Below are 20,434 nucleotides of genomic sequence, written 5' to 3'. Positions count from 1 at the left end.
AGAATCTGATTGATTTTCTAATCCTATTATTGATTATTTTACAGTGGTTTGAGTAGGTACTGTACACACTCTGTACTGTGTGTGTGTAGAAGAGAGTGTGTGCATATCAAAAGTGGTTACTGTAGTCCTGTGGGACATTTCTTATGCTCTTTTACTCCTCCTGAGCGTGTGCCTCCTTGGTACTTCTCGGATTATGGCTGATTTAAATGTAAACTGCTCAACACAAAAACATGCACATGCACAACACAGATTAATACACTTTAAAACAATCCTTTAGCCTCTGTATATAGTTTAAAACATATCTTGTACTTCTCTGAATGCGTATGTCTGTCTGTATGTTGTCATTCCAAACTCTGTGTGTCTCTCAGTACAATCGGTTCCTCTCAGCAGTCATCTCTTCAATAATAAACACATGTAGCCTACATGTTGGCCTATATATATCCAGTCAGTCACCATAACTTTTTTTTAGTGTTGTGGGTTTTAGTAACAGTTGAATCTCTGATATCTTTGGCATGATCCCTAGTTAAAGGGAAAGTTCACACAAAAATGAAAAATCTGTGTTTTTGTTCACCCTCACGTCGTTCCAAATGGTGTGCTTCAAGTAAGGGTTGCACAAACTAGTCGACTTGTCGACTTGAACGGTCTTCCATGATGCCTTAAGCTTGTCGTCGTAGTCGCAGATCATGTGATTTTGACACTAACACGGCCGCCTTGCCGAAGACAACGTGCAGACTTCAGACTTTGATCAGACTTACGGTTTTCATATAAATTATGATCAAAAATTCTTTGTCATTCTGGTTGTAATACTAATGCTGTCCTATAGAGGGGGCCACATGATACGAAAACTTAGAAGTACACTTTTACGCTCATCAGTTTTCATCAGTTAAAATGACAAATATATAGAGCGCTCCTCAAGTTATGTTTGTTTATACCATCTGTAATCTTTCTGTGCTACTTTATCTGTATCTGATTTAGAACGAGCACAAATCTGTAAGAAATATAACGACTCGTAGACAAAATAACTGATAAAAAGGAAGCTGTTATGTAGGAGCAATAGCCTTGTGACATATCCCACAACTGACCCGAGTTCATGTCTTGGCTTGAGGTTTAGGCTTAACGTTTTAAGTTGCCCTCTTGCGTTCTTACTAATGACGTCATCAGCTACAAGAAAATCTGAGGTCGTTCAACCCCATAGTAATCTGTTATTATTTTACTTAGAAATCCTTTTGATACAGCAACAGGTTTACCACACTTTGGGTGTCGTATTTGATCGTTGAGCTGCGGCGGGGATGAAGATTATCAGTAAATAATTGCTGATTGTTTGTCACAGTTATTGCATGGCTTCAGAAAAGAGCACAAAATGTAGCTGAAATATAGATCACAAGTCATATACACTGTACTTTAATGGTACCTTCTTTACTTTGCTTATTGGTTCGACAAATTGTAGTCACTCACTACTGTATGAACGGAAAGGGTCCACTTTTATGGCCCACGGTAAGATAAAAACACAGCTGTAATTATCAACAGAATAAAAAATTTTTGGTTGCACATCTCTTTAAAGTTGTTTGTTTATTTTACGATTTTTTTGTTTTTGATTGAATGTCAGTCTTAGCACTAGTAGCTGAGTGCCAGTTGGTTACTAGATCTCTGCTTTGTGATTGGCTGTTCACAGTGAAGTTGTCAGTAGTAGTGCTGATTGATTGACAGCTCTGAGCTCTTCTGGCCGCCTGGGTGGTCATGTTGATCCTTCCTTTTCAGATGTAAACACATCTATAGCCAATCAGAGGACACTCTAGGGACTCTGGGTAACGCAAGACCTCTGAGATCCAACAAATCTCCCTGGCATATAAAACACACTATTTGTCTATTTTGAATACCCTATACTTTGGAGATATGTACAAATATAAAATCTTTTAAAATTGTTTTTAATTCACAAATAATTACAAATAAACAGCAGGTAACATTGAATTGGACAATTTTAAATGTGTGTGTTTAAGAGAGAGAGCATGTGTGTGTGTGTCTTATATGCATATGAGAGCGTGTGTTTTGGGCCGCGGCTCGTTGATGTAGCTGTCATGGGAGAGTGGACTAGTCCAGGAACCCTCCGGGTGGAACCGGGGGGGACTCGGAGCTCTTCTCAAAAACCTAAATAAACCAAGATTTCCTCACTGCCCACCAGAGAGAAAGTGAGAGAGAGAAGCATATACATTTTTGCGAGGCTTTATATATAGCCCATAGTCTGCCTAAATGCTACTACTGCAGTTTCTTTGTCAATTGCGTATCCATACTTGGCAAATCTGATAACTGACAAGTGTTGTCAGACAATACATGATAGAGTTGTATTACTTCAACTGTTGTCCTTTATTTTGGGCTTGTGTATATATGCATGTGTGTGGGTGCATACATGTGGTGCAGATTTAATGAGGTTGTCATTTTTCACAGCTGAAAATGACATGCTTCTCTTGTTAGAGTGTGTGTGTGTCACTGGGCACTATATATGGCATGAGTGACCTTGAGCTTGTTTTAACCATGAAGGTTTAACACAATGGTCACTCATATCTCTATATGTGTGTGTATGAGTCTGTATTCATATCGCTTTGTCCTTGGCCTGTTGAGGAATGCAGGACTCAAAGATCACGGTCCATATATACAGAATGCTTTGCATCATGATTCATGACACACACTCATTTAGCTGCGGGGAGTTTAAAGTTGTTGCACCTTGTAGAGATACAATTTCTTCTATTCTACTCATCCCAACCTCTCACATCATTCATTTTATTCTGCTCTGTCCTTTGTTGCTTTCATCTGTTACTTTCCAAACAATAAAAAAAATGAAAACTTATAATTTAATAATTATTTTGATATTACTCTATAACAATATTTTTATAAACACTTACAATATGCGTGGTGTCTATTTCTAATTTCTAATGTTTTTTTATGTACATTTAAAGCAAGCAATTTTGAAAATCTTCCTTCCAAGGGCTTTCTTCTATTTCCCTCTGGAAATGTCAGTTTCTGTTCATTCATACACATCCCACGTTGTATTTGGCAGACACATACATTTATGGATTTGGCAGATACATTTAAACCTTTTTTTTTACAGTGAATATACAGTATACTACATTGTTTTGTGTCTGTAATCCTATGGGAATCAATAACCTTGCTGTTGCTAATCCCATCAGTTTCGCTACAGTATCATTAAAAGTAATGTTTCAAATATAAATTTAGGACCCTAGCACACAAAAATACATTCAAAAATGGGAATACACTTTGTGCCAAAACGCATTCTTATCATCAGGTTAGTCATGTAAACACCTAATGATCCGATGTTCATTTCTTTTTCTCCTGGAACAGGAAAACCTCTCGCAGGGCTCACAAGCCTTTCACTTCTTCTCGCTCTCTCTTTTACTGGCTTGGACACCCATCTCTCTCTCCTGTCCTATTCCTCCCTTCCTCTCTCAGGGTGAAATAGTGATCATGGCTGCTGTTTCATCAGCTCTTTGCACTTCGCACTTCTATTAAGATTGATGGTGTGCTGTGCTATAAATGACAGTGCTAAGTCTGGCCATAGCATTAAGGAGGGGGACTGAACAGGGAAGGGGGGGGGGGGGGGGGGGATGCCGGCCCTCCGCATTCTACTGCTAATGGGACGAGAGAAGTTGGATGTGTGTGTGCGTTTGGGTGTCACTATTTAAGCTGCGTGCAAAAGACGAATGGCCTTTGCTGTTAACTAACTGGTATTTACACACAAACTTGCTTTTTCCATCCCTTATTGGATTTAACTGTGATTTAGATTTTGCTATTACTGAAGTAAACGACAGCAATTACATCACCATAATATTTGCATACTGAATTTGTAGTTGGTGTTCTGTTACATTATATTTGCATATCGAATTGTAACTGGTCTCTTATCTTGTATCTATTTTAGACATACACTGTTAGATCGTGGCCAAAGTTTAATTTCCTTTTATATATTAAAAGGAATGTAAAATTCTTCTATTAGCTTATGTGATACAACAATAATTGTACATCGAAAAACTCAAGCCAATGATTGGAAATTAGCGTCTGTCAACAATTGGCTGTACAGAAAACATCAGATGTGTAAAGTAAACGCTCTAATCAAAATTTTTGTCCACCAAGGGGAATTCAAAATGTCTATATATCTAGTTTACTTAAACATTATTTTAACTTATTTTGATGCGTTAAAGCAATGTAAGATCATATAATTAAAGTCATTCAAGATTAAGCTCATTTTTTAAGTCTGTTTAACCCTCAAACTGTATTCACTTTATAGCCCTTAATCCTGTAATTGTGGACAAATGTGGGCACAGAGGACTCAGGTGTGATCCTAATTTTTGTTTATTATAAATATTATATCACTGTCTTCGATAAAGTTTTGTCTATCCATTTATGGTGTTTTTTTTATTATTTTTGGGGTATTTTTGAATTTATTTACTTCAAAAAGTACCATATTTTCTATGTAAATTATGCTTATTATTATGTTTTATTTTTTTTAACTACATTAAAATATAATTCCAACAAGTTCTTAGAGCTAAAACCTAAAGAAGTGACTTTTCTGTCACCTGGTGTTTTATTTTGGCTTATTTTAAAATGCTCTAAATTACAGTTTTTCCCATTCATTTCTATGGGTGCCCATTTTTGACCCAAATACAAGATTAAGGAGGATGACCCACTTAACATTGTAGAATTGAGTCAAAAAAAATTGTGTGTTCAGAAAGCAAACTTAGGAAAAGCAGCCAAGTCTTACCGCTCAGATCAAGGGAAGTATTTTTTAAAAATAAATCAAAACTATTTTGCCCACATTTGTCCAGATTCAGAATACGTTTTTAGGGTTAATGTAATTTAAGTTGAAATTACTTGAACATCTAAATTGATTGTAAGGAATGTCAAACAAACCGGAATGTCTCTCAAAAATTGTATTCCTCTGACCTAGAAAATTTGTGATTCTTCTGTTTTATTCTCCTAGTACCTTGCAAAACTTCCAAGAGAAACTCAGTGTATTGCATTGTATTTATATTAAATATATTATAGCTTTATAACTTTAAAACAGAATTTTTAAAACAAAATGTTTTACAGTGTGGATACTTTTTTTACACACATTTTTTAAAAACTTCTGCAGATTTGGGATATTTATTAGATGAAATTGGATATTTAATTTTTTAATGGCCTGGGACTTGAGATTGCACCAAAATAAATGAAAACTACTCTACGCAGATATAAAAAATAACAAAATTAAGAAATGTTAGATGTAGCACAAAGAATGGTGACACACATTGTTATTAGGCTGTGAATAAAACTGTCCACACCAGCCAAAATTTCGAGTCATAATATTACAATACCACCTCATAACTGTCTTAAAAGTGTAAAATAATAAACACAAATCACTTTCATACTTTGTGTTTGCTTGTCGTTTATGAGTGTGTGATGAGAGCTGACTGGAGCGTCACTCCGGAGAGGGCTGAGCTGACCTTAGCTATGATTTGCATTTCAGCTTTGATTTATCCAAGTCACAGATCGTTCAGACACCTGGCAAGATACAGAGAAGACGTATATAGAAGAGATCAGTTTCTCAGACCCACACACATTCACATAAACAGAGTTTCAAAGAATGAGGAAGTCTTTCGTAATATATTTTCATGGTTATATTAGAGGAAAATATGGCCATAGATTGACATTCATCATGGCAATATATAAGGCACTGAAAACAGGGCTGAACCATAGACATTAATCAGACGGATGGTGGGATTTGATGACAAAGATTAAATGAGTGTAAGAGACACCAGTCAGCTTCAGATTACTGCAACTGTCATCAAATACCCCCCAGGCCATTAACGGGTCACGCAGACCCCCCTCACACCCTCCCATACATATCAGCACCACTAGCACAGCTAGACCCTGAACACCACAGGTGCTCTTCCTGGAACACCCAGCAGACATACACACACAAACACACACACACACACTGTCCACTTGTCCTCCTTTTACACTTGCTGGAAATTCTTATGTCCTGCACAGAGAGAGAAGGGCTCAACATAAATCTCGAAATTATGCATTCACAAAATTAGGGTTTACTTTAAATAGTCTTATATTGTGCAAAATGAATATTATTACCATAAACAATAATAAATGCAATGGCGATGATGTTAGATGACAACTGGAGTTGAGACTAACAAGAGTCATTATAATTGTCTAACACTTACTTGAGGATTTTACAATAAAAATGTGACCTTTTTCTGTAGGTTAATGGGCATTTGTGTAACTATGTTATGATGTGGCGATTTCGTATTAATTCATACAATGTGAATCCTACAAAAACTTACAATTACTAGAAAAAAGGTAAGCATGAAAGTCCATCCCGAAACATACCAGTCATTTGGGCATAACCAGATCACACACAAATGAGATTGTATGAATTCATAACTATTGGTTTGTTAAAACAAAAAATAGTTATGAATTGCCATGAGGTTGTGTTGGTTTTATGATTAGTCACGAGTCCTTGACCACAACATATAGCAAAGGGCATGGATTTCTAAAATATCATCTGTCAAGCGTTTTTATAGTCATATGCAATGCAGAACACGAGGCTCCTCGCTAAAGTGAACTGCTATTAGTGGGTATTGAAGTTGAATGTCAGACCATTTGGTAATGTAGGAGACACACGGATGAATATATGCAACAGTGCATGGTTATGTAATGTGGCACGGGTTGCACTGGTGGAAATAATGCTTGCCTTTTTCCCAAACCATAATGGACGTATGAGGAGATGTTAAGCAAGAATGAATTATTCATGATTAGTGCGATCGGTCGTACATAATGTTCTGCATTTTCTAGGTTGTTTTAAGGTCTGATGTGATTTTCTGTGACTAGTTGGAATGTCGAAGAAATGCAAATGCAAAGATTGCGCAATTAATATATATGGTGGAGAAGTGAATAACTTATGTCTGTAAGGCCTGTGAGACGAGTGTGAAAATGTAACACTGTGTTGGCCATGTGGAAGATGAGGCCAGGCTCTGAGGGACCGAAAGATGATCCCGTATGCCAACACACTGACATGCAAAGAGAGCCCTGGCAGAGTAGTGCTGATGACCAATGCCACAAGGCATGTTATTGAATCTAAAAAGCATATGTAGTTGAGTTATATTACACTTTATTTATGGATATGTAAAATCATTACGGGCAAAAATAAGCAGGTTTTTAAATGAAATTCTCAATTGATAATTTAAATTATGTGATTAAAATTTAAATAAAAGTGATCATGGATGAAAGGAATATTCTATATGTGTATATAAATGTTTTTGTATATATGTATGTTTGTGTGTATGTACAATGTGAAAACATATATAAATGTACAAATATTTAAAGGAGTAGTTCACTTTTGAAAAACTTTTGCTGATAATTTACTCACCCCCATGTCATCCAAGATGTCCATGTCTTTCTTTCTTCAGTCGAAAAGAAATTTTTGATGAAAACATTCCAGGATTTTCTCCATGTAATGAACTTCAGTGGGAACCAAACGGTTCAAGGTCCAAAAGACACTTTCAGTACAAACTGCAAACTGTTTAAAGGGCTTTAAACGACTTCAGACGATGAATAAGGGTCTTAAATAAGGGCGAAAAAATCGCTCATTTAAAAAAATAATAAAGTTTAAGTTTTATAAGCTCAAATGGTCGCCTTGCTCTGCACTGTGATGCACATTCGTGACTCTCCTGTTCGAACTCGTTCATCAAAATGAATGAATCTTCCATTTCGTTCGTTGAGTGAACCAAATGACTCGGAAAAAGATTTGTTAAAAGATTCGTTAAACTTAAACTTTGTTTTTTATTTATTTATATATTGAGCGATCGTTTCGCTTGATAAGACCCTTATTCATCGTCTGGAATCGTTTAAAGCCCTTTGAACAGTTTGCACTGAAAGTGTCTTTTGGACCTTGAACCGTTTGGTTCCCATTGAAGTCCATTATATTATCCTGGAATGTTTTCATCAAAAACCTTAATTTCTTTTCGACTGAAGAAAGAAAGACATGGACATCTTGGATGACATGGGTGAGTATATATATATATAACTGGACTAAATAGGACTCAAACAGTATGATATATATATATATCATACTGTTTGAGTCCTATTTAGTCCATTATGGAGTCAATTTTATACATTATTGTATACATTAAGTATACATGTTACACACACAGGCCTTTCCTGGCCTCAGAGTGTTAATGCCCTTAGGTTTACTGATAACGAGTCAGTAATGTGAGGTGTATGAGTGTGTGTGCATAAGGATATTGGTGTATGTAAGGTTTGCCAACCATGGGGTGGGCTGTCACCTGTTAGTGAGATACAGCAAGCCAACCATTCCTCTGTTCTAAAATAAAAAAGCACCAACAACCTCCTCTCTCTCTGCATGTGCTGTTTGTCTGTCATCTTCAGTCCAAAACAGGTGTCTCACTGGTTCTGGTTCTAAAGACTGACCCAATGTTAGACTGCTAGTACAAATTCCTACTGCTGTTTGAGGATTTTCAAAGTTTAGTCCCCTAATTTGTGTTTTTATGTTTGCAGTTCACTAGGTGTTAAAAGTTAGAAGCAGTCCGAAGGTCTTGCTTAACCTCGTTTACACACACACACACACACACACACACACACACACACACACACTCTTAAGCTGACCACATTGCAAGTACATAAAGAAAATACACACATAATGTCACGGTCATTTAGCGACAGAAAACATTGGTGTATGATGTATTGGTGTATTTTTTCTCAAGTCACATTTAATTGTTTAAAATGTAAGGTTGCAAGTTCAAACTTTATGTCTTCCGTGTGCATAAATGCATTCTGTTTGTGTGTGTCAGTGTACCTCTAGGAGCCCCTGTTGGTATTTTTCATTTGTTAGGCATTCAGAACCTTTGTCTGACCCCAAGAGACATGCATGAAACACATGCATAAACTCCTTCATTATTATTTGCCATATGAATATATTTTATTTGGCTCAAAGGGTTTTCTAATTATCAGGCCAACAACAGTCAAACATAGAGGAAGTGTCAAAAGAGTGGCCTCTGGCAAAAAAAAAAGCCTTATTATTAAAATGCAAGTATTTAAAATTGCCGTAAGTGCAAGTGAAATCTTTACAAAGGAACAATAATATTCATATTCTCCATATTTGTGAAAAATTACATTTAATACGAAAATTAGCAAAAGCTAACATGTCTGCAAAGGAAAAGCGTTCTTTTCAGTCTTGGATTCAGAGTGAGACAGCTGACCTGGAATCAGCATGTATCTCGTGGCAGGATAATCCTTCTGTAGAATGCCAATGGTTGTATTTATAAAGTGTGAGAATTATCATCCTAGATCAGATTTCATTCAGCCCTGTCTGTTCCAAGACTCAGACAGCAGCGCTGATCCAGACAAAAACACTTCGATTTGGAGAGAATTTGTAAACACTAGCTCGCGTTTTGTTTTTCCTCGTCCAGTTTCAGATTAAATCACATTATCTGTCATTAATGCTCAACACGAATAAGTGACGTAGTTACCTGATGAAAATGGTGTAGTTCAAAAATTCAAGTCTGTTTCATACTTCGTGACATCACTTCCTGTCATTTTCAGTCTGCTCACTCTTAAGTGCCAAACTCTGTTTTATTGTCCATAAGATGCTGAGTCCAGGCTCACAAAAGGCATCTGTTAAAGTCCTCACACTCCTACCAGCAGTTCAGGGGTCTCATTGAACCTTGATGAGATCCGATGGCTGATGTCCTTTCATGCCGTGAAACTGAGCAGGATTGTGCGCAAGTGTGTCTGTAAAGTGTTTTCTAGGTTTCCCGCGTGATTCTTCAGGCATTTCCATACCCTGGTGTCCAATAATAGTCTGTGCCGCTTCATCAGAATGATTTTAAAGATATAAAGCCTATTAAAAAAAATATCCTCAATGTTATCTTCAGCTGTCATTTTCACGAAACATAAATGATATTGCAGATTTCTCTCTCAGTATGTCCCTCTCTCAGCTCTTGCGAGAGTGATGAATGTCCGATGGATTATAAATTATGCTATCGACTAGTCCTGAAAACTAGTTTATACTCAAAGAAAACGTTCTCAGCTGAGTTTTGTAGTCCGTCAAAGTTTGTGGGTCACAGGTCAAGCCATGTGGGCTGTCACCTGGGAGGTGGAGCTTGTCAGCCCCAAAGTCCGTGAGTCAAAAAGATTCTGTTGACCACTACTGAGCATGTGCAGACCCTCCACAGTGGATAGAACCTGCCTGTCCGTCAGCGTCCCGCTTGGGGAGGAGCCAAGGAATGAACTTTGCGTGGCGGCTGCCTTCTCAGGGCTGGTGGCCAAGCGGGGAGAAGTGGAGAAGTTGTAACCATAGAGGCCATAAGGGCTGTGCAGGCGGAACCCATTATAGGATCCCTGTGTGCTTTGGTTGGTGGAAAACGCATTATGGGTATGGCCGGGCATTAGGTACTGCAGCTGGGAGGTTGTGCTTGGCATGCTGTGGATCTGGATTGGCAGGCCACTCTGTGTGCACGAGAACGCTTCACCTTCGGTCCCGCTCATATACGTAGAGGTCCGATTAGTTGAAAAGGCGTCTGCTGCAGGGCTGGCCAGTCGACTGTAGGAGTCTGCGGAGAGGGGAGGGGCGTAGCGGTGGAGAGGGTGGCTTGTTCGACTGCAGGTGGAGTAATCGCACACTGGCCCTGCCCCAGAACCCAGGTGGAATGTAGGGGAAGAGCATGAGGACGAGGACAGCAGATGTGTGTGTGCTGAAGACCCAACAACACCGTGAGAACCAGCTGCACCTGAACGTAGTCATAACGACACATCATAAATAAAACATATACGCATGAAACAAACCAAAATATACAAGTCTCACAATGTGAAATGTCACATGACAGGGATTCAAAGTAAAAATAAAACTTCATACATCAAAGGGATAGTTCCCTTTGAAATTATTTTTTGATATGTTTTAGCTTTTTAGATATATCAAAATCGTCTTCCATTGCGATTTCCTGTATATCTAAATATGTTTAGTGAAAGGTAAAACTTCCGAAATCTCTGTGTAAACAATGAGTGACGTAGACACGTAAGCGATCATTTCCGGCGCATCCGCCGACTGAAGCGCCCATGCCGTCAGATCAGTTGGACGTGGCCGTGGTTACATGAGGTAAAAACGATATAAATACTGTTCGTTTTCTCACACAAACCGCTCGTTTCGTGTCTTAGGCCATCAATGTGTACTTACATGTACGAGTCATTAAATCATGTTTAATTTTGACTACTCTGTGCATGCTCTTTGAGGTGAACCGAGGCAGGACCCCCTAAACCTCCGTTATATGACTGATAGACAACAACGGTTTGACCGAAAAATATCAAAATTGAGAATACTCTCTTCTAATCTTGGATGCCCTTGAGGTAAGCTAAAACATATCAAAAATTAATTTCAAAGTGAACTATCCCTTTAATACTCAATACATTTTCCTGGTCTTCATGTGTACCAAGGTTGTGCAAAAAGTCCTATTTGATATTAATTTCTTTGGATTCTTTCATTTTGCTCCCAAGCATTCAAATTCAAGTTCCAATTCTGCATCCAGTTTACTAGCTGAATTAAAATCGAATTTAAATGCAGGAATTGAAAATATAAAGAAAAGAAAAGAACATTCTGTTTTTTTATTCACCTTCAAGTTGTTCCAAACAACATTGGACCCAATTTACTTTCATTGCATTATCAGACATTTTCGACATTTTTCAAAATATGAAGAGTTCAGATGCAAAAGCCTCTAAGTGCCATTTGAAATTTTCTTCTAAAATGATCATTTTTATCAAGCTTGTATATTTAAGTTCAGTAATTTCACTTAAATGGCAATGAAGATTACCTATTAATTGTCATTTAAGTGAAATTACTGAACTTAAATATACAAGCTTGATAAAAATGGTCATTTTAGAAGAAAATTTCAAATGGCATTTAGAGGCTTTTGCATCTGAACTCTTCATATTATTTTTTTGTTTGTTCCACAGACAAAAAGAAAGTCTGAAAAGATTCAGTGGTCCAAGATGTTTTATTCATGTTATTATTTACAAATGCATATAAACACCAACCCATTGTGTAATGATACATGTGACAGGGAAAACATAGACATGTGGTACCTTGTTTAGTGATTCCAGGGAATTCCTCAAATGTCAGAGTTCTCAGTGATGGCCGCCAGAACGCATACGACTCAACCAGAGCCTCTAGTCCCATCCTAAATCACACAAGCATTCTGATCAATAAACACGTATTAGTCACAAGAACACGCAATATGTCTAAAGGCAAGAGTGATTCAGGAAAGCTCTCAGTCCACTTAACAGAAAAGCTCAGCATCTGGCTAACCTTTCCAACAATGTGTTCAATCCTGCCAGCCATCCTAGTGCTAGGCCCTTTCTTTATCAGTATGTATTTGGGCAGTAAAGCAGAGCAGGTAATGAAGAACATAAAGTGTGTGTGTTGGTGTGTGCGACGGCAAGGCTATAATTATTTTCACATAGCTTTATCGGTGGGATCAGACATAGAGTGCAGGAAGCCACAGTTAAAGCTTTACGAGGAGAGAGAAAGAAAAAGAGAGAGGGGTGGGTGGGGGCTTTTTCTGGAAGTAATGGTGGTGCTCGGTGCGCCTTGTTAGCGTGGACGTTACCCCACCCCCTCCACAGTACCACTCAGGCGATAATTCACACAAGATGCCTCAACTTGTTTCGGCCCCAGTTTTATCAGCCACACCACTTGAGCTATCAAGTGGCCGAGTTTGTTTAGCAAACTGCTTAACTTTTCCTGTAACACTGAGCCACGGGGCTCGGTCTAAGTGCTCTGCGAGACCTCGCGTAGGGACGGAGGTAAAGTGAATGTATGTGGTCTGCTGCGATTCAGAGGGGTGTTAAAATCGCTCTCGTTTAAAAATAATGAGCAGAGTTAAACTTCCCCACTGAGCTTTTCGAGTCGGAGTCGCGCAAGCCTTGTTTCTGCACAGCCTCCATTTCCTGTTTGCACGTTTATTATTTATTTCTCTTGTGTTATGTGAAGATGGAGATTATTTTTATTGTGTTGTGTATTTTAATTTATACATTTATTTTTGTACATGGATTAATGGCTTTTAATCTGACTCTGTTATTATGATTATTTTGTCGGGGCCTCGCTTGAATCTTTCAGTTTGGCGAAAAGAAGACTTTTCCATTTGGATCTGATAATCCTTTATAATACAGTTTGATGGTTCTGAAAATAATTTTACACTGACGTCAGAAGAGAATGGGAAGTTAAACAAAAAACTCTTTGTTTTCAAAAAAATCTTGAGAAAAATACATGTAATAAAGTGTCATTTCTGTGCTACACAAATAGGCAGAAACACATTTTGGCTATTCTGTGGCAGATGGGCTTGCCTCAATTGTGATCAATAAAATTTAATGAAAATTTGGAAGACCCATTTCCCAGTTCCAATATTGGTGCAGTTACTGACTCAAATCAAGCAAATCCTTTGGAAATCCAGAGGTAACCATTAGTAACCACGATCTGTACATATACAGAAACGAAATATATTTACCTATTTCTTCCTGAGTCTCTGAATCCTTTTGCAAATGGATTTCTGTCGATCTTCAGTCTTGTTATCTGTAAAAAAATCCACACACAAAACACATTCTCTTTACTGACCCAAAGCCTGTCATGTCAAATTCCCTGACCTAGCACCAGTGACCCTCATCCCACAATGCAATGTGTGTGGGTTTATTTTATAAGCTTTTTTCTTCCGTATGTGTGTGTGAGAGAACATGTGTGTTGTGTTTTTATAAGCTCAGACAAATGGGTGACATAATTTCTAAAACTTGGCAGTTAACATGAAAAAGATGATAAGATTACAAGCTCTAACTTAAAACATGCTCTGGTATTAATCTGTTATAGCAAACGAAAACACGTTAATTTAATCAAACAATATATAAAATCAAAATTTCTAAAGTCCTTTTTTTGGTGTTGAAATTTATAAATACTTTGCTTCTGAACTGTAGGCATAGGAAAGACAATACATAGGCCTAAATAAACACATATGTAACTATGCCCTTTGTAAATAAATTGGCCTTTATGGGGTGTTGGCTGCATAGTCTTTCAGTCTCATAGAGGCTTTGATCTATGAATTTTGAGAGCAGGAGACCTTCAAATCCCAACTTTAGGAGATTTGTATGATTATTTCAGTAATATATCATATAAATTAAGTCATTTATCATACCAGTGTATCCTAAATACGAGCGTTCTGCAAGTTAACTGGGTTAATTATAAAAAAATAAAACATTAAAAAGTAAATAAAATGTACAAAACAACTATTATTCTCCCAATAGAATAGCTCTGCTTTATCCATTTTCATAAATGCTGATATAGAGTTCAGATAACTTTTTTTTTTTTTTTTTGCATATCTTGTATCCTAATAATATTATTCATATTTTGTTATATTACTTGCTTGGACTTACAAAAATAAATTGGCCAGTTTTGTTGTGGCTGGCATGAATTAGCTGTAATAATGTAATCCAATAAAAAGAAAAGGCACTGAGCCCGACGAATTCCTCTTCATTTAATTTCAAGAAACAATCTGGACCCTTATGTGCAGCTTTTGTGATGTGTTATCAAATTGTGCATAAAACAGTCATGGCAGGATGTGTTGTGAATTACCTGTTGGTTTTGGTATGCAGTCACCGTTGTGAAGACAGTTTCAGGGAAAGAAAATGCTTTGACACCGTCCCCAGTGGGAACCGCCTTGACCGGCGAGAGTTCTTCACCGCACTCCTTACGAATGACGTGGACACGGGGCTGGTACTTGTGCATGGAGTGCAGAATGATCTGGAAAACATTACATCGCGCATCAGTGTTTAGAGTGGGAAACGGAGGAATTACCAAAGCAGTTTTCTACCTCAATAAAAACACACATGCCTCCATTTTCAAAGGCCAAACGGGCCTTTAACAGCCTCGCCCTGGGGATGCTTTCAATTGAGTTTGTTTACAACCCTCCACATTACAACATGTTTAGACCTTTAAAATAATACAGCAAAACAAAAATGCACACCAGGTGACAATAGCCAACATGTGTGTAATGGGGTGCATAAAAAGAGTTGTTCAATTATAGCATTTATTTTATTTCTGGATCACAGAAGGAAATTCTAAAGGTCTGCTTTTCTAACTATTTTATGAAGTCTTGATGTATTTGCAGGTTTTCCTGATAAGTTTAACATATAGCCTACAAGAATTATGTTGTCCTTATTCAAATGTACAACAACAAAACATTTATTCAGTAAATAACTCTTGGATACATAATAAGAGATTCTCTCACATGGCCTTGGTCGTCGAGCTCGTTATTGGTCAGTTTGAGTTTGTCGAAGCTTATAACCTGGCGCATCCACGTCTCACCGGAAGCAGGCGAATCCGGATGGATGTAGACGCGTGGAGGGACAGGAGAGTCGGCGTTCCCCGCTACCATCCACTTCGAGCTATGGTACACGTACCTTTTGAATGGGGAAAAAGTCAGTGTCTTTACATAATATGGATTTTACACGGCTCAACTTTTTAAAGCAATATCTCTCAGTGTAGTTTTGGACGCAATTTATTTGCGTTTCGTCGTGCGCAGCACAATTAAATGTCTTTGATTTCAGTTAGCTAGCCGTCTCAGACTAAATGGTTGCTTATTCACTATTTCTAATATATATTTGTGCTGGGTAAATAATAAAATAAATAATGACAGTAACCTTATTGTTTTGTAGATGTAATGAACTGAAATCACTTGAGATCACTCCATTACTGTAGCCTATTTACAGCTGTACAAAATGTTCAGACACACAGAGCAACCCGCAATAAATTATTAACGCGTTATGAATTTATTTTGACTGCCGTTGTCTCATGACCTTCAGGTCCACGAGGTCAAGCTCCCAAAAGGACATCGCAAAAGGCCGGGTTGAAGACGTCAACAAAGTCCCGGAGTGCCATTTGTGGAGACGGTTAGTTCAAAATGCTCAATATTATGCAGCGACCAGTTGGGGAAACAGATTTCGTAAACTGCTCACCTGTACCGTTTGTTGTCGACAGGAACAATATCCATAGCAATATAATACTGTTGATGAGGATCCAGTCCCACAATCTTAACCCTCATCGCGGGAAACATTCGCCTGGGATAAAATTACATTATATATTAATATTTTCATATGGATCACATAATATTGAGACAAGCAGAATTGCAAAAGAAAATTCAGATTTACAAAGAGCACAGTTTTTACCTTTATGCGGGCATAATCTTTCTAACAGTAACACAGCCCGTTTACGTCAAATAACCTACTATTTTCCAAATAGGCCTATAGTTTTTAGAGATAGGCTACGCCATGTTAATTTAAATAAATAGTCAACATCACAACATAAAAGTAGGTAGCCTAATGCACGAAACCAGGCGTAATATATAATTGTAAAATCTATCAAAGGTATAAAAAGAAAAAGGGCTATTTGAGCAGTAGGTTTATTAGCACATATCAGCAGGATTTTCGTCCTAGTCCCTTTTTTAATTTGATATAAAACTCAAAGTCTCTGTCAAAAGAGATTGTCTGGATATTTCAGCAATTTAATTCCGACTTTGGAAAATGCGTTTTGGATTAAGAATTCATGCATAAGTGGTTGCATCAAATATTTTTTAAAGAAATGTGTAACTATAAAATAAATTACTGTATTTGGTACCACTATTCAAACGTAAATAAAGATTTTAGCCAATCATCATTAAAAGTTGTTTCATTAAAAAGCGTGTTTTGTGTGATGCACCTGCCGGCTTTGGTGATGATCATTTCAGTTCCTATCTCGTGGAATCGCTTCCATAAGTCTGAGCCCTGCAAATCCACGCGCATCTCCTCTCCGGAGCTCGTGCCCGATTGCGCGAGATGCTGCGCAGGTTGTGGGCTATCCAACAACACGTCCTCAGACTCAGCTGAGAAAGACAGAAAGAGTTTGCCTTAATTATTGCATAACAATCTGAAGAACCCTTTTGATTTTAACTAACGAGTGCTGAAGTGTCAAACAAACGTGCTTTGCAATGATTTTCTGTATTTGTAGGCTACATGATGCAATTAGCAATATAATATTATTGCAATATTATAATATAAAATAGCCTACATTTCCCCCGTTTTTTTCCGTTATGGAATTAAAAATTTAAGTCATGACTTTGTGGTGCATCATCGAGATGACAGAAGAACTGCATTCGTTTACTTTAAAATAATAGGCTAAATAAATTGGCTTGTTGCATGCAAGATAAGCGTTTTATTCCAGCTCTATCCATAGTTTGTTTGTTTGTTTGTTTTTTGCAAGTGGGCCTATTTTGGCTTTAGTGATGCAAGTTAATTTGAGTGTTTATGATTGTGGCCAAACTCATAAACAGAATAGATTAGTCACTCTCTTAGTGCCCATATTTATGGGGCTCATTACTGTGTTATTTTGTGTAGCCTACTATATTTTTCGTCTTTGTCACTCAATTACATGTCTGAATTACAGAAGAGTGTATTTTTTCTTAAGAATTTATATATTATATTTATTCAATATTTTGTAAGTGAAAGACTTTTTGGTTTGTATTAGCAGTCTATTACAAAATAGCTAATACAGGCTAGAAATAGAGAACAACATTGTCTTTTCATCGTACCATGTTACTTTTCAGCCAAGATCGTTACAAATACATTTGTGATGTGATTTGTTTCGTAACTAGCCTATTTCTTACATATTTAGTTAGTCAATGGAGGCTACTTACGGGACTCGTCGCTTACGCAGTCTATCTCGCAACTCCTGGTGCTGGGACAAGTTCTCCTAGTCTGGGGTTGCGGACTTTCTGTCAGACTCGACTCCTCGTTTACCTCCTCAAAACAATTTTCGTTGTCCTCCTCCAGCTTTCTTTTTTTCTCCGTGCCAATAAGCGCTTCTACCGAAAATGCGTGCGCTTTGAGGCTCATAGTACACGGGGACCGTCGTTTCTCAGCCATGGTTACAAACCGAAAAGACAGATTGGCCGAGAAAGAGAAGTTCACCAGAAGTGCACTTGCAAAAGCACTTAATCTAGCATTCCTTGAGTCAGAATAGTCCACTTCAGTAACTAATTAAAACGGCCGATGTGACAAAGACGCTGAAAACGAAGCGACAGTCTATTTAAAACAGTCTCATCGGTCTGTCAACGCGCACGGACACCGAGTCAGTGGCCGGGATTCGTTAAAGTGCCAATAACCAGGGCAGACGAGGGGCGGGGCCTCCTCACGTCAATCACCGGTGCTCTTTGCCAATAGGCGCGCTGCGTTTCGTCCCTCGTGTGGAACGTTCCGCCCATATGTGGTAAAGCATGGCTGAATGAATCATCTCTCACTCACTGAGCTCCAGTCGTGCTCGCGGCATTGCGATCATTTTCACACTGCGGCTGTAGCCTACATGCTCCACATGCTTCCGCATTACCTCCTCACGAGCCCTTGTGAGCCAATCCTGTAGAATCATTACCAAATCTACGCCTGCGTGAGGCCCAGTAATAAGACATGTCAAACTAACCCGACTTGAGACTTGCAGTCTACAGTTTCTAAATACAAGTCCCCAAGAAGCACCAATTTTTACTACGAGACACAATTTCCTGGTACAATAAGTCAGCCCACCCCACCCCATCCCCCAAATACAACTATTCACTGTTAATTGTATTCATTAAAAAATATACATTTTTCAAAAATAAAGCATTTAGCTTTAAATAAGGCATTTTTTCTTTAAATAAAAAGAGCGAGCATTGTGTATTTTTGTAGGCTGTTTGTGTTTCTTGGTTTTACTTTTGTTATTTGCTTAGGTTATACTGAATACAAGACGGAGAAATATCTCAAATTATTTCAAAGAAAGTTTTTTTTTTTTTGCCGAAAAAACAACAACCTCAATTTGCCTTGTGCCTATTTTTAGTGAGATGTTTTTAATAGGTTGGCCTAGATAAACAAAAGTCACATAAATTATCATTGATTGGATCTAATAAACCCATGTGATTTTTAGAGAATCTTGTGAGATGTAGCAGTGCTCCAGAGCCTTTACATTTTCCTGCTATTTGAAACGTGTAAATGATTGCATTGCCATTTGGAGAATTCGTGTCCCACGCGCGTTAGAGCACATGCAGTGCGGATTGACTTTCTGTGCAAGAGATGCGTGCATTATTTAATAATAATAGCCTATTATAATATAATTAAATTAATGTCCAAAAGCCAGTCGTCACTAATAAAACGCTCACGTCACTATATAGGTAACCTTTACCTTTTAATCTTTACATTTTGTCATACAAATTTTATAAGTCATAGTCATTCATTAGATCAATATGGATCTGATAAACATAGATGTTTGCACACACTCTAGTGAATTACCACCAGCAGCTATCTTCACTCATTCTTCGTTTACAGTCAGTCACTTGGACAATTATTTTCAAATTACAGTATGTCTGATGAAGGCATTGACAAAGGCGGAAAAGTTTCAAATTATTCATTTTAGTTGGTGTTGCACATTTTCTTCAGTTGGTTAAGCATCTCTTTTTAACCTTTTTTCAAATTGCAGTGAGCATTATTATTTTGACTTGCAATCGATTTTTTTACCTTTTTATTTTTTAGAAATTACATAAAACATATATTTAGAATGATTATACACATTATTATTATTATTATTATTATTATTATTATTATTATTATATATGCTTAGATAAAACAACTTTTAGTTTAGTTAGGGCTAATGATTTATTTTTAATAAAATGCAAAATATTCAGCCTTAATAGATTTGAACCATGCATGTTCGGTCTGGGCTGCCCATCTTTTAATCGATAGAAATTGAGTCTATTTAATATATAAAACATTTTGTATTTTCAGTATCGTATTATTATTAGCCTACCAATAAAGTAGGCTATTTAGATAAGAGTTCGCATGGAGAGCTGCACCTGATAAGATTTGGCATTCAATATTGAAAACAAAACCTGTAGATACACTTTATACTTTGTATGCAACAAAGTATTTTTATTTATTATTTTTACAACGCATTATTGAAGACATTTAATTGATTATGCCTATAATTAAATTATTTCGAGGTCTATACGTTTTGATCGTCTTTATATTCATGAACAAATTCTGAAACAATTTACTGTTAATGTGGCTTTATTACAACGGCTGCAAATTATCACAAAAAGACATCCTTATCCTATTATAACTAATACTTAATTATTGCTATGTCTATCCATTTGCACATAACCTAAAGCAAACGAATATGCAAGAATTACCGAATTAATTCGATTTTATTTTTTTAATTTTTAATTTACTCTAGCTATAATCTGCAACAAGCGTTTATATTTTTTGTTAATTTGGTCTACGCCTTTATGCTAATTTTATATTTCTATGGAATGTAGCATGCAATTAAATGATT

The 20,434-nt window shown here is 37.2% G+C and overlaps 1 protein-coding gene across 1 annotated transcript; it reads right to left on the bottom strand.

The window, feature by feature from the left end:
* Positions 1–8,970: 8,970 nt before the first annotated feature.
* tbx18 (T-box transcription factor 18) lies at positions 8,971–18,318 on the bottom strand. The gene is made up of 8 exons (XM_039651501.2): positions 17,778–18,318; positions 16,805–16,967; positions 16,066–16,167; positions 15,339–15,510; positions 14,684–14,851; positions 13,572–13,636; positions 12,151–12,245; positions 8,971–10,805 (listed from the first exon to the last, which is right to left on the bottom strand). Exons 1-8 carry the CDS (start codon positions 18,004–18,006, stop codon positions 10,144–10,146), a joined length of 1,656 nt encoding a protein of 551 aa, XP_039507435.2. The 5' UTR covers positions 18,007–18,318; the 3' UTR covers positions 8,971–10,143.
* Positions 18,319–20,434: the final 2,116 nt, after the last annotated feature.

Source organism: Pimephales promelas, chromosome 20, assembly GCF_988280905.1.
Source record: "Pimephales promelas chromosome 20, fPimPro1.hap1.1, whole genome shotgun sequence".
Classification (NCBI taxonomy): Eukaryota; Metazoa; Chordata; class Actinopteri; order Cypriniformes; family Leuciscidae; genus Pimephales; species Pimephales promelas.
Note: the sequence above shows the minus strand (reverse complement) of the source record. Positions and strands in the feature narration are given on the sequence as shown.